This window comes from Poromitra crassiceps, assembly GCF_964638095.1.
Source record: "Poromitra crassiceps genome assembly, chromosome: 20".
Lineage (NCBI taxonomy): Eukaryota > Metazoa > Chordata > Actinopteri > Beryciformes > Melamphaidae > Poromitra > Poromitra crassiceps.
Window position 1 is genome coordinate 16,321,017 of NC_139637.1, and position 15,000 is coordinate 16,336,016.

At 46.0% G+C, this 15,000-nt stretch overlaps 1 protein-coding gene and 1 pseudogene across 6 annotated transcripts in view; one reads left to right on the forward strand and one right to left on the reverse strand.

Annotated features, from left to right (window-relative positions):
* LOC310794898 (E3 ubiquitin-protein ligase TRIM35-like) overlaps positions 1-15,000 on the forward strand; it is a 571,381-nt pseudogene that overhangs the window by 415,109 nt on the left and 141,272 nt on the right. The window lies entirely within an intron of this gene.
* The window catches only part of LOC310794761 (voltage-gated potassium channel subunit beta-2), a gene marked incomplete at both ends in the record, with an annotated part of 67,160 nt that continues 54,428 nt past the window's right edge, over positions 2,269-15,000 (reverse strand). For 4 of the 5 annotated variants that reach the window (XM_083656797.1, XM_083656796.1, XM_083656793.1 and 1 more), the window contains 8 exons: positions 2,269-2,358; positions 4,668-4,756; positions 8,671-8,791; positions 9,681-9,775; positions 10,008-10,128; positions 10,228-10,313; positions 14,481-14,567; positions 14,794-14,837. In XM_083656797.1, the coding sequence (XP_083512923.1) occupies positions 2,269-2,358; positions 4,668-4,756; positions 8,671-8,791; positions 9,681-9,775; positions 10,008-10,128; positions 10,228-10,313; positions 14,481-14,567; positions 14,794-14,837 (733 nt within the window). Of the gene's footprint in view, positions 2,359-4,667; positions 4,757-8,670; positions 8,792-9,680; positions 9,776-10,007; positions 10,129-10,227; positions 10,314-10,863; positions 10,909-14,480; positions 14,568-14,793; positions 14,838-15,000 lie in introns of all 5 variants that reach the window. The other variant, XM_083656794.1, reaches the window with a different exon arrangement.

Here is a 15,000-nt window from a genome sequence, read left to right on the forward strand (position 1 = left end):
GTGAGGTGGTCCCCCCGCCTCACCACAGAGAGTTAGTGGAACGAGGTGGTCCCCCCCGCCTCACTACAGAGAGTTAGTGGAGCGAGGTAGTCCCCCCCCCGCCTCACTACAGAGAGTTAGTGGAGCGAGGTGGTCCCCCCGCCTCACTACAGATAGTGGAGCGAGGTGGTCCCCCCGCCTCACTACAGAGAGTTAGTGGAGCGAGGTGGTCCCCCCGCCTCACCACAGAGAGTTAGTGGAGCGAGGTGGTCCCCCCGCCTCACTACAGTAGAGTTAGTGGAGCGAGGTGGTCCCTCCACCTCACCACAGAGAGTTAGTGGAGCGAGGTGGTCCCCCCCCGCCTCACTACAGAGAGTTAGTGGAGCGAGGTGGTCCCCCCCGCCTCACTACAGTAGAGTTAGTGGAGCGAGGTGGTCCCCCCCGCCTCACTACAGAGAGTTAGTGGAGCGAGGTGGTCCCCCCCGCCTCACTACAGGGAGTTAGTGGAGCGAGGTGGTCCCCCCCACCTCACTACAGAGAGTTAGTGGAGCGAGGTGGTCCCCCTGCCTCACTACAGAGTTAGTGGAGCGAGGTGGTCCCCCCGCCTCACTACAGAGAGTTAGTGGAGCGAGGTGGTCCCCCCCGCCTCACTATAGAGAGTTAGTGGAGCGAGGTGGTCCCCCCCGCCTCACTATAGAGAGTTAGTGGAGCGAGGTGGTCCCGCCCGCCTCACTACAGAGAGTTAGTGGAGCGAGGTGGTCCCCCCGCCTCACTATAGAGAGTTAGTGGAGCGAGGTGGTCCCCCCCCCCCGCCTCACTACAGAGAGTTAGTGGAACGAGGTGGTCCCCCCCCCGCCTCACTACAGAGAGTTAGTGGAGCAAGGTGGTCCCTCCGCCTCACTACAGAGAGTTAGTGGAGCGAGGTGGTCCCCCCCCCGCCTCACTACAGTAGAGTTAGTGGAGCGAGGTGGTCCCTCTGCCTCACTACAGTAGAGTTAGTGGAGCGAGGTGGTCCCTCCGCCTCACTACAGTAGAGTTAGTGGAGCGAGGTGGTCCCCCCTCCTCACTACAGTAGGTTAGTGGAGCGAGGTAGTCCCCCCCCGCCTCACTACAGACAGTTAGTGGAGCGAGGTGGTCCCCCCGCCTCACTACAGTAGAGTTAGTGGAGCGAGGTGGTCCCCCCCCCCCACCTCACTACAGAGAGTTAGTGAAGCGAGGTGGTCCCTCCGCCTCACTACAGAGAGTTAGTGGAGCGAGGTGGTCCCCCCGCCTCACTACAGAGAGTTAGTGGAGCGAGGTGGTCCCCCCCGCCTCATTACAGAGAGTTAGTGGAGCGAGGTGGTCCCCCCACCTCACTACAGTAGAGTTAGTGGAGCGAGGTGGTCCCCCCCGCCTCACTACAGAGAGTTAGTGGAGCGAGGTGGTCCCCCCACCTCACTACAGAGACTTAGTGGAGCGAGGTGGTCCCCCCCGCCTCACTACAGTAGGTGTTGTGCGGAGGCCGTGACGACAGCTGCTGCGAGAACAGGATAGATGTTGTTTTTGCGAACGCGCTTTTTCGCCCTGTTGGTTTCAAGAATTGCATTCCTGGATGGGAAACGCGTGTTTCAACTGAACAATTTGAAAAGCTCTGAATGTGACCTGCTGTTGTCTCTGTGCGCGCACGGTTTTGCCAGTAAGCTACTGTAAAGAGGATAACGTCTTGTTTTGTGCTCCATGGGTTTACAATACTTGTAAAATTGTAAACAGAATAACTTTGAGACTGTTCTACATCAGACCGCCGACTTGGCATGTAGCAGTCAGCTTTGGTATACTGAGGAAATGGTTCTCGCTCGATAAGCTAGTTTCAAAAGTGCATGAACGGTTCAGCCAATGGGAACAAAGCAAAGCGTTTCACTGTTTCCTTGATCTTTTTCTCTCTTTTTTTGGGGGGGGGGGGGGGGGGGGGGGGAGAGGCAGCTCAAACGAATGGGAAAATTCAATGCATATTCTAGAACTTGCTATTGTTAATTATAGGGGACGATAAAGAGCTCATTTAAATGCGTTCATTCATATACTGCACTGTGCACTGTTAATCTGCTTCCTTGAAGAGTGTGACACCCTCTGCTCGTCATCCCCTATCTTTGGGAAACAAATTCCAACGGTTACCCTGCTCAAGGTTTTTGCAGCACTCTTGTCTTAATGGCTATGTTTTCCCTATGTGCGTTGGTGTCTCATTCATAAGCAGCTGGCGCAAAAACAGAGGCTGATATCACGCTCCGGTCGCTGGGCGGTCCCCCACTGGTGCTTCTAGGATCTGTAGTCCTTTTTACTGTAGGGCTTGTTGCCCAGGATGCTGTCCATCTCGTGCACGATGGACGAGGACAACTTCGGAAGAACCTGCGGGAGGAGAAGAGCGGAAGGAGCACCGGGGAATCCGATTAGTAGAAGTTTCGCACATGATATGACATGATTCCACCGAAACAAATGGACATGAAGAAAGTGTCCAAAATCAAATAATCACTCGTATGTCTTTGAAATCGCTGCTTTACTTATTCAAGATAATACAATGTCCCCCTCTTACAATAATGGCCGAAGTCACTTTTTCAAGTTTTTCAGAAAACATGAAAAACTGAACCAAATACAGAATATATGATATTTATTAAATCATGCCGCAATTTTTTTTTATGACAATAGATGACTATTGACATATAAATAACACTGTCTGTCAATTATGTAACATAAAACGATTAGATGACTGATTAGATAACTTAGGTCAATTTACGAACATGCCATTGTGACTTAGGCAAAAAAAAAACAGACTAAGGCCTGACTTACAGTTGCATTTTATGTCAAGCGTGTGACTTTTTATTTTTGCCTGTCACATTGTCTTGACTTAGGCAAAAATAAAACGGCCTAAGTCACACGCTTGACATAGGCCATTGCATTACCAGGTATAGGAACAGCGTGATCTTTTCAATTAAGGACTTAATTAAGGACTACAATTAAGGCCATTTTACCAGAGGTGGCCAGCATCACGAAGAGATGATTTAGGCAAAAATAGCATTTTCCTCAAAAAGTGACTTACGCCATTATTTTAAGAGGGTGATGACAAGGTGGTGTGGAAGTGGCAGTCAAAATGGTCAGGAACGTTCGTTCTATTGATGCACAAATTCACTCTTCTCATGATTCATAGATACGGCCTATCGTGAATTAGGTCGCGATGGGTTGTTATTGTTAGAAAGTGGGTCCTGCAGGGAAAAAAGTTTGGGAAACATGGATCTAAATAATAACATATTGTGCAGACTAAAATAAGAGAAAATGGAGGAAGTGATGCAGAACAAATCTCTGCACCCAAGAGTGAAGAGATTTCCCCGTCTGGCTAAAAATAGCAGAGCTTCCACCATGGTGGTGGGAGGGGGGAGGGGCCACGGCAAATGCCCCAGAAATCAAATTACGCAGATGTTGCTGCCGACTCCGCACAGCCAGTTCAATAGAGCCTTTTCACGGCAGCCATTTTGTGTCTGAAAGGCAGGATAAACACAGGTGTACCAAAAAACATTCATTTGGGTTCCAGTAACTTCCAGTCCATTTCGGCGATCCAGTGCTGGGGACCTAATTAGTGAGTCGGGTGCACCTGTGTTTACCCTGCTTTTTAGACACAAAATGGCGGCTGTGAAAAAGGGTCCATCGAAGCATGCTTCGTCTGTCCCCTTGGGGCAAAGACACAGCTTGACCTTATCAGCTTGTTAAGTGATGGAAATGAACGAAGCCACTTGCACCACAGGCTTGCTTTTGTTGGAGAACAGACTTTGATTTCGAGTGGTGTTTTTGCTTTTGTAGAGGAAAGAACATGAAGTCAGAGAAATCCTTGGTATTTTACCACTTGGACATTTAAGATGCTCTGATTGATTGGGACACTAGTACCTACATAGTCATAGTATTCCGATGATGTCACAAGCCTTTTTCCTACCAATATGGCGCTACAATACACACATTGTGTATTATACAATACACACAGCCCATTGGCTCTAAGTGTCACTTGATTGTAATCACCTGTTAATTGATCACAATCACCTGTTGTTTTCCTACCAAAATGGCCGTGTGGTGATGTAACAGAATACTATCAATAGGCACTTAGTGAGAGTGACACCGATGTAATCCTGATTTTGCAGAATCTTGTTCAGACGTGCGTTTCAAAACATGGAACGATGCTGGTATTTCTAAAATACAAGATCTCTTTTTAGGAGGGACACTCCTTTTCACAACTCTGGACTGAATTTGACCTTCCTCAAGCACAATTCTTCTGCCATTTACAATGATGTAGTTATATTCAATCCATACCAATAAGAGTGGTCTGTACACAAATCATTTGGAAAAGATACTAGTGAACGCTTTGTTCTCTAAGGAAAAAGTTCTAAGTTGTTTGTGAACAGCCCCACTATCACTTAAAAGAACACCAGCTTGATGATGAGATGTGGCGAAACATCTTAATGAAGAATGCAAAGAAAATTACATGCTCTAACAAATAATACTGACCTACTGTGTGTGTGTGTGTGTGTGTGTGTGTGTGTGTGTGTGCATGCGCATGCGTGTGTGTGTGTGTGTGTGTGTGTGTGTGCGTGCACGTGCGTGTGCGTGTGTGTGTGTGTGTGTGCGTGTGCGTGTGTGTGTGTGTGTGTGTGTGTGTTGACTGTGCACTGCCTAACCTGTATCGCTCCGATATTCTCCATCAGCTGGTCGGTGGTGGAGGCCCCCAGCAAGACAGAGCTCACTCCCTCGTTCCTCAGGCACCAGGCTGCAGGAGAGCACAGATGTCTACCATGAAAGCAATGCTGTGTTCAGCACGCGTGGCCGCTGTTGCAGCCAAGTCACTATAGCTCGAGTCCAAGTCGAGTCTCGAGTCCCCAAATCACCAAAGGAGAGTCTGAGTCGAGTCCGAGTTAACCCATTGACACCTGATGCAGCATTTGTGTGTGTATCCCTTTAAGACTGCGAACCGCGTGACAAGGGATACACACACAAATGAGGGATATACACGCAAATGCTGCATCAGGTATCAATGGGTTAAGGCCTATTACCCGAGTCCGGAGTCAGCACACGTGCCTGCCCTTGCAATAGCTTATGGCAAATTATTACAGACAGACAGACAGGCAGGCAGACAGACAGACAGACAGACAGACAGACAGACAGGCAGACAGACAGACAGACAGACAGACAGACAGGCAGACAGACAGACAGACAGGCAGACAGACAGACAGACAGACAGACAGACAGACAGACAGACAGACAGGCAGACAGACAGACAGACAGACAGGCAGACAGACAGACAGAGAGACAGACAGAGAGACAGACAGGCAGACAGACAGACATACAGACAGAGAGACAGACAGACAGACAGACAGGCAGACAGACAGACAGACAGACAGACATACAGACAGAGAGACAGACAGACAGACAGACATACAGACAGAGAGGCAGACAGACAGACAGGCAGATAGACAGACATACAGACAGAGAGACAGACAGACAGACAGACAGACAGACAGACAGACAGAGATTTGGACCGCAGGTGTTCTACCACTGGACAGGCCGGGACTAGGGAATTCCAACATGGTGTGTGCATGTGTGTGTGTGTGTGTGTGTGTGCACCAGTGTGTGCATGTACATTGTACATTTAGTCACTGACATATAGACTGTTACAGTTACTGACTGCCCAATCATGACTGCAATAGTCATGTCATACTGGTAAATATATAAAAAAAAAAAAACACTTTTGACATATGCAGTGTTAACTAAAGGACACACAAGGAATTGTATGATACAACTTTGTTGATTACTCAGTTCTGATTGGCCAACGATGTCAGTTATTTCTGAATATAGACAGTTTCACGTAACAGATGCTGTTTCACATCTAATCGTATCGCTAAACCATTAAGAGGTTCAGTCTATTTTGTTGATTTCTAATCAAATGAACTAATATAATTTACAATGTATGGCATGAAACAGGTAGATTGGTATAAGAAAGAGCTTCTATGTCATTTGAGCAGCTAAAACATCAATTCAACCTGTCCAATAAGCGTTACGCCCCAGCTGAAAGGGCAAATGGAAATGACTTAATATGTCACCTTTGGAACAATTATGTCAATTATTGTCAATTACCAATTGTCAATGTCAATTACCAAGGTTTCAAACCATTACCAGAACGTAGGAGGCTCTTAAATCAAGTCGACCTAGGCTAGAAACAGAGAGATGCAGATTTAGATGAGAGAGAGACCTGCACGGGACACTGCATGAGGGCCTATGGATGGACTTGTGTAGTGACTTCCACTCTAAATTCGACATGTAGAGTAAATTTAAAGAAAACGTTTGGTGATTTTTAACTTATATTTAATTTGTCTCTTCCGTAATACATTGAACTTTTCCCACCAACAGCCATTTTGTGTCTAAAAGGCAAGAAGTAACACAGGTGCAAGCAAACATTAACGAGTGTTTCCACCTTCCAATCCATTTAGGTGTTCCAGTGCCGGGGGGGCCCCTCGTTAATGTTTTGGTTGCACCTATGTTACTTCCTGCCTTTTAGACACAAAATGGCTGGGGTGGAAAAAGGCGAATGGACCCGCAGATAGCCTACGTATTGGCTCCAGAGTCAGCTTGAAATGGTCCAAATGGGGTTCGTCGAAAATATCTGTCAAAAAGATGAAAGTGATATAGCGACCAACCGCAAGTATTTATATTAACAGGCCGGAAAAGCAGCAGCACTACCAAACTCTACCCGGCTCCACGTGCAAGTTTTCAATCGGACCTAACTGTCCGAAACTAGACCACAGCACAAGTAACGCTTCACCCACAGCAGTTTGTACTGTGGCAGAGAAAGAATAGCTCGGCGATTTTCCTGCTTACAGTGTCCATAACGGCGTAATTGTAGTGAAATCAAAACTAATTTCAATTTAAATACTTTTGCAACTTGTATGTTTACTCTCAACTTCCATGTAGAGTCTTTTTGGACATATTTTGACAAATTGTTAGAAGCAAGAGGCCTACAGTAGCAATGAAGCTTTCAACGGACTGCTCTGGAGTCAATATTGTCTCCAGCTCACTGTACTACAGGCATGTAAAGACAAATTATAGGACCAAAATAGTTGGAACTTTTCCTTTAATTTCCTTCATCAGCTTTTGTAAAAGAGATCCCATATTGCCACACACACATTGTGGATATGACTATATCATTCATTCGAAAATGGCTTGTTTGCTACATGTAGCACACAGCTGCCCATCTTTATTGCACGTACCTCCTCAGCTGCAGTAGTTATGTCGTCAGGGATCGAGTAAGCTCTTTGTTATAGAGAGCCAAAGTGAATGTCACTTGCTGCTTCAGCACTGTACCAGAGATTTTCATCCGCCATTTATTTTCCCATATAAGATTTCACTCGGACCAAAACGTTAAAAAAAAACATTGATTTTTTTTCTTTAAATCTGCAAAAAGAATATATACATTTTGGTCTGAGTGAAATGTTCTGTGGTCTCTCCTGTTTCTAAATATGGCTGAACCGTTTGGTTTGAACAAGTAAAACTATTTTTTATAAGCATTTTACGAAATGTCTATGGGAAAATAAATGGTGGATGAAAATCTCTGGTACGCATGCTGAAGCAGGAAGTGACGTTTCACTTTGCCTCTCTATCATCACCGCGCAACGGAAGTTCAAATAGCTTGTTACGCGCTTCTAATGAAATCATTTAAAATCAGTATTTCATGTTTTCGGTAAGTAGCTGTGCAGTCAGTGGGGATAATGTATGTTCTTATAAGCCTGGGCCCAGTTGCACAAAGCACCTTAGGTTAAGATTTCCCTTAGAGTCAGAGTTAAGGTGTCCATAAAATTGAATCTGCTGCACAAAAGACCCTTAAATCTTCTCCATAAGGTTAAACATTTTAAGGAAAACATAAGCACAAGATTTAAGGCTGTTTTGTGCAGCTGATTCTATTTTATGGACACCTTAACTCTAAGGTGCTTTGTGCAACTGGGCCCTGTGGTCATGATGTATTATTAGTGCACGATGAGTGTCCTGATAATGTACTAGAGATAAAGTGTTAAGAGGTTTTCTGACCTCGGCTGATAGAGAACACACATTAGAGAACAATTCTGGTGTCATGCCGAGTTTTGCACCCCCGCCGAGAATTGCATCCCCACCTTCCGGGAGCATATTGTAATGATTTATACGGAAACTCAACTGTTTAAAAATGATATAATTGTCGGTAGACGTGATCTCCAAGCCAGGGGGTCTGTCCTGGCTCACAGAGACCGACTGTGATGCATTAGATCCGCGTGGAGGTGACCTCCATGCTTGGGGCTCTCTTCTGGCTCATGGTTAAAACAGCCCCAAAATATGGTGGAGGTGCAATTCTCGGCGGGGGTGCAAAACTCGGCATGACACCGGCCACAGTGAATGTGAAGCACTGGATATTTTGTCCAGTGTGACCTCACACTGGACAAAATATCCAATCTCCCTTCTAAAAATTCACCACGGATGGAATTATCCTACAACGTGTGATGAAGAAGTGACGACCAATTCCGACTGAGCTGCCACAGACGCACAGACAAAAAACGTCCGATGAGCAAAACCGAGGACGTCCGACGCTACGCAGGTAGGAATGGGTGGATGCACAGGGAAGGACGTACAGACAGAGAGAAAAAGAGAGAGCAGCAGGTATACCAATAGCAAGCTGGGGCAGAGTGCAGCCCAGCCGCTCGGCGATGGCCTGCAGCTCTTTCAGCTTCGCCTGCTGACGGCGCCCCTCCTCACTCAGGATCTTGTCCTTCATCCACTGGTAACCCTGTTGCAGACAGCAGCACAGCACATAATAGCTCAGGACTACAACACCCACAATCCTCTCTGCCTGTGGGACGCCAACATCCTCCAAGTTAGACACCTCCCTTCTGAATGAGACATCTCTGCACCCTAGGGCGGTGCATTTAGAGTACCGCAGCAGGAATGAGTTGGAAGTAGCAAATCGCCGCCATGCTGGTTCGTAAGGGGGAAATGGTGATTTAAATAAGGTCTGTGGTTAACAGGTTTGTGGGAGTGGAAATTTGTGTTCAGCAGGATAATCTTCACAAACAAGGACCACCTTTATGACTTTTGAAGCAAAAACGCTTCAAATGGCACCTGGGAGATGCCACTGCTTGTCATGGAAAAAGTCAGCTAAACCATCGCCCATCTTTTCTAGGACGGACTTCACTCCCCCCCCTCAGTCTCCATTCTCGTCAAGACTTTTCACCACATTTACAGCAGAATATAGGTTAAGGTTGAGTTGAGCAAGAAAAATAACTTGTTTACATCTATGCATGGGTAACACTTTCAGGTTGATGTATGATTTTCTTTTCTGTCTGGTTTAACCTAATACTACTACCCCACATCAACAAAGCTTGTGAGAGACATTGTAGTCCAAATGACCATTCTCATCATTACCCCCCTTGTTTCTAGGCATTTTATTAAGCGTCCCTTCGTGGACACACATGGCATTCAAGAAATCCATACACAGCCATAGATCTGATGCACATTTCTACAATTTAAGATCACAGCAATGAAAATAGGTAGGCCTATTTATAGATGTCCACACATTCAATGATCATAAATCAAAAGGTAGAAACAGGCTAACTTTGGTGGGAGGCGGTGGCACAATGGATTCACATGAGGAATAGAGATACAAGTAAGAACGTTACCTTAAGCGAGGCGCGTGAATAAGGGGGAACCCCACTGTCGTACTTCCCCGAGATGATCCCACAGGCCAGTGGAGACCATGTCATGGCTCCCACGCCTGCACACAGAAGACACGGCTTGACACTGTTGGGACAACTTTTGCCTGTTTAAAGCTGCAATAGGCAACTTTGCACACTGGCAGTGAGTTTTTATTGGCTGCTGATTAGGTTCAGGAGACCGTCTGGATTTTACTCTTAGGTTTTCCCACGAGTGGCCCTATCAACACCAGGATTTAATTTGGGCAAATATGGAGTCTCAACTATAGGGGGGTGCTCTTCTCAGCTGCTCACCTATCTTGTGGAAGAGTTCAGGGAGTTGCACCTCCACCTTCTCCCTCTGGAACATGTGATATTCGGCCTGTTCGCAGATGGGCGGGATCAGGTTGAACTGCCGCGCCACAGAGTACGCCTCCTACGGGACACACAGGGGACAGCCGATTACAGAAGCGCTGTGTGCACCATGCGTCGGGGAACGCACCGGGGAGGCAAGAGAGTACGTGCCTGCACTCACCATGATCTCCATGGAGCTCCACCGTGACGTGCCCCAGTACATGGCCATCCCCTGGTTGATCACATGGGTCATCGCCCTTACCGTCTCTACCAAAACACCAGCAAAACAATGAAGTTACATACATTCAGCAGACTGATCTACGGAGAGACTACAACAGATTGAGAGGAAAGCGCAACCGCAAGGAGATAGGAAGAAGGTCAGACCAGGAACAGGTTAAATCCCACACCAGCATGGTTCCAAATATCCCTTCTTAAAATTGTGCATGGATAACGTTTTTTTTTTTTTTTTACATCTCTTCGGGAGCACTCTTTGAAGGAAGATAAAGGGGTCATGATATAAAAGTCAAGTGCAACCTGGAAAAAAGAAGCGAGGAGAAGAGACATCTATTTGGAATGAAAAATGATTAAATCAAGTGAAGAAAATGTCAAAGAAATTATGAATGTGTGGTCCTTCTCATTCAGCCACCTCCAAACATCACAAGCTCCATCTACTGCTACCACCAGGGAAGAAGTCCAGCATTTTATGGAATGGAGGAGGGGTTTGACAAAAGGAAAGAAGGGCGGGAGACTAATTCTACCAAATCACTGCCATAAAATGCTTGTTTTGGAGAGACTTTTCACTGAGGGTACCATGTACCTTCTATGATGAATGTTCTGGACTTTGAGGTGTGAAATGGTTCTCCTGGTGACAAAAACAAAACAAGACTGTGAACAATTTGTGAATGACAAGACAAAAAAAATCCCCATCATGCACGACAACCAATAGAATGTGTTCAGGACAAAAGAAATGCTATTTCAGTTGGAATAATTGAAATCCAGCAACAATTGTGTCTAGTTATCCTGTGCATAATTTGTGGAAACTGCTGAGCAATGTTGTTGCAGCCCATGGGATCAGAGCAAATAAAGAAAGAAATATTTTAAAGCTGTAACGCACTCCAAAAGAAGTCTGCATACCAAATTAAAATCCTTAATTTTCAAAACAGAACAGTGTGTGTGTGTTACATGCGTGCATAGTCTGACATGGGGCATATAACAAGCAAATTAAATTAAAAACTATTCACCGCTTTACAACCAGCTTTGTATCATTACAACTGACCGTGACTGACCGTGGATTCGGGCATACAAAACGCAAGTACAATCTGTGGTTTGAAGAACAGCCCTGCGAGCCTATAACCTGACTCTGCCAGACGGGGGCGGTATTGTGTTCACAAACCGGCGCATTGTGAACACAATACCGCCCCCCCCCCCCCCCCCCCCCCCGCCCCCCATCAGGCAGAGTCAGGTTACTGCGAGCCGGGCCGCGGCTTCAAGATCTGCTCTACTTCCTAGAACCAGTGACATCACTGGTTCTAGGAAGTAGCGCAGATTCTGAAGCCACGCCCCGGAGACAGAGATTTAAAAAAAAAACTGTTGTTGTTTTTCACACTATATCGCGATTTTGGATAGACACAGCTACTATGGTTGAAAAGCGGTGACCAGTTCCTTTAAGACAAGCACAACAGTTGATGTCCCATCGCAGCTGATTTTTCCCAGGCTACTGTACAAAGTGCATGCATGTTCCACTGCTTATGAGTGTGTTGTCTCTAGTGCTCCCATGCTCCAGCTTTCTTTGCACAGCTGAGGTTACTCATTGAATACTGTGCCCTTAGCTCAAAAACGAAAACAAACAAACAAAACAACATATGCACAAGACCACGGCATGCCTCTTTCCCTGGTGTTGCCCATCGCGACGCATCAAGGCCGCCGCCAGCAGCGGGATGCTCATATGCCAAGCCACGATGGTGCAGGGCAGGTGTAGTCTCTTAAAACAGACTGTCTCATCTACATCCGGCGAATGCAGCTATACACAGTCTGTACGTTACACCCCCAGAACACGCACAAGGAAGTTGGGAAAAAAACCTTCAGACTGGAAGGAAGTTCTACGGAATCCGACCAATCACGACACGCGAATGCGGCATATTGGATTCTGATTGGACTAATGAGGGGAAGACCCGCCTTTCTGCCGGCATATTGGATTCTGATTGGACTAATGAGCGGAAGACCCGCCTTTCTGCTTCCCATTCCGGTTGGTGCATGATTCTCCCCCACGAAGTACAGACGGTATGGCGGAAGCATTTGAAAATTGCGGAAGCCAACTCGTCTGTTCTAAGAGACTAGGGCAGGTGGGTTGTGCTTCTGATACGCCCCCTACAGCCCACAGCATCACTGTACACCCTTGTAACCCCTCCCAGGACTCCGCACATCAATGACTGCCATGCCCTACGGTGGGTCACACTTTCTTTCTTTACACTCATCGTTCGATGGCATTGGGCCCGACAGCAGCTGATCAGCTCTACTACACTGACAGCTCGTTCTCAATGTGGCTGAGATCAGATCCTCAAAGATCTGATCTCAAGGATCTGATCTCCCTCCCTCCGCCGGAAGTGTCAACAGGGGCGAGTCTCTCCGATAGCAGAAAATCACAAGACGAACGAACAATCTGAACACATTGGCGTGGCCAGTGTTTAGAGAGACAAAGTGAAACATCACTTCCTGCTTTCTCCCTGTACCAGCGATGAAAAATATATGAATGAACGGAGAATAATGTTACTTTTTTTATCTCGTTTGAATTGTGCCACGGGGTGGTGCCAACGTTAATTTTGTCAATTTAAAACGTAACTTTGCATGTCAAGAAAGTCGCAGTTTGTCGTCAAACTGAAACGTAGGGGTTAGTTTCGTATAAAAACAACATAGCTCGTGGAAGCTCGTGGCATGTCGGCGGTCTTCGCCGGCAGAGAAAGTGACGTCACTTAGGCGACAGTCTATGTAGTCTTTCCGATTTATAACTTACAGTGCAACAGTAATAACGGGATCAAAAGAGTAATGTTATTCTCCGTTCACCGCCATTCATATTTTTTCCAGCGCTGGGACAGGGAGAAAAGCAGGAAGTGACGTTCACTTTGCCTCTCTATTGGATAAGGTCTTACTGTACATGAGTCCTATTGCCCATGCCAGCACAGAGGCCCCACAGACACAACAATCCACCCAACACGGTCACTCACCACCTTTGCTCTAAATGCAGATAATGACTGTGCAGAACAGCTATGCTACCTATGTGAATGTACAACTATATAATTTTTTTTTATTAATTAATAGATAATATGTAATAGATAGATAATAGATAATAGATAATCTATAGAGAGAAGGTGTATAGCCTACCTGGCGATCAGACTGTTGTCGCTAGATTCAGTTCGTCATCAGCTGAACAACTATAGATATCTAGTTGCTTGACTGGTTTTGACACATAATATATTTATTAGCCTACTCCCCCCCCGCAATGACAAAGTCAGTGCATTTTCTAATTTTCTTACATAATGCGTCACTTATTACATTTTCAACCAGAAAAAAGTGTAACCCCCGCATTATGTAATAATCTGCGGAATATGCAATAGATTTATTACAAAATGCATCAAACGAAATATTGCATTCAGGCGATTTATCACATATTGCGCATATTATTACATAATGCATCTTTATTACATATTGAAAGTGAGATTTTATAACATTATTATTACATAATGTGCAGTTATTACATAATGCGTCATTACAGGGGGTTTTGGAGAACACACATGAAAACAGTGTTGTTCATGTAGAGACATTTCCAGATACTCTTTGTGCTACAGTATGAGGACGTTGAGAAACCCACCCCTACGCAGCCGGTGGAGAACGTAATACCGCTCATGCATACTTTCCCCAGATAAGGCTAACAGGCAGCAATAACATAACATTAGCATCATATTCATCATAGTTGTGATATGCTGGAACTGAAAATGATCTACTTTTGAGGAGGGGATTTGTGGTGTGATGTGTGGGGAGGTATATAGCACCCTTTTGTGTGTGTGTGTGTGTGTGTGTGTGTGTGTGTGTGTGTGTGTGTGTGTGTGTGTGTGTGCGTGCGTGTGTTTGTGCGCGTGTGTGTGTGTGTGTGTGTGTGTGTGTGTGTGTGCGTGCGTGCGTGCGTGCGTGCGTGCGTGCGTGCGTGCGTGTGCAGGGGTGTTGGCTGTGGGTTTGAGTATATGAGGGTAAGACAGAGACGATATGATTCTGAATTCTCCTTGTAATTCGTTGTGCAGTTGCTCCAGGAGGACCGTGCACTAGTCCAGTAGAGCAGAGGTTCTCCGCCAGGCCAGGACACAGAATCTGACCTGGCACCCTGTCCGTGACAAGTGAGGAGACACAGCGGCAGAGTGGCATGTTGAATGAGCGCGCGCCCACCTTCCATAGGCGTGTTGGGGTCTGGCCGGTTTGCAAAGACCACGTCTACGTACTCCAGCTGAAGTCTCTCCAGTGATGCTCTTAGACCTGTTTCATCATAATCACACAGATTTTAGTGTAGCATCACATAACAGAATGATCACAAACATCTTGGGCTGATTATTGCTTTGTCCTCCTGTACAGTATGTTCGCTTTGTAAAGAATTCTCTTATTGACACAAATAGATTTACCTTTGGTGCCATGACATTATGTCAGTTTGTATTTTATAGGGGGAAAACAGCAATACAATAATCTGGAAGCGAAAATGTCTTACCTTCAATGATATGTTTTCGAGACAGTCCTCTTTCTGTCTCTGCCCTGAAAAGCATAAAGCATACGGATTGATGAATATGAGGAATATGGATTTTGAGGAGTGGAGCGAGGATGGTACGGTGCAAAAAACGGAGGAGATTATTTCAATTGGTCACTAAGATCGATTTACTAAAGCAAAACGTGCATGCTGTTATACACCCACAAGAAG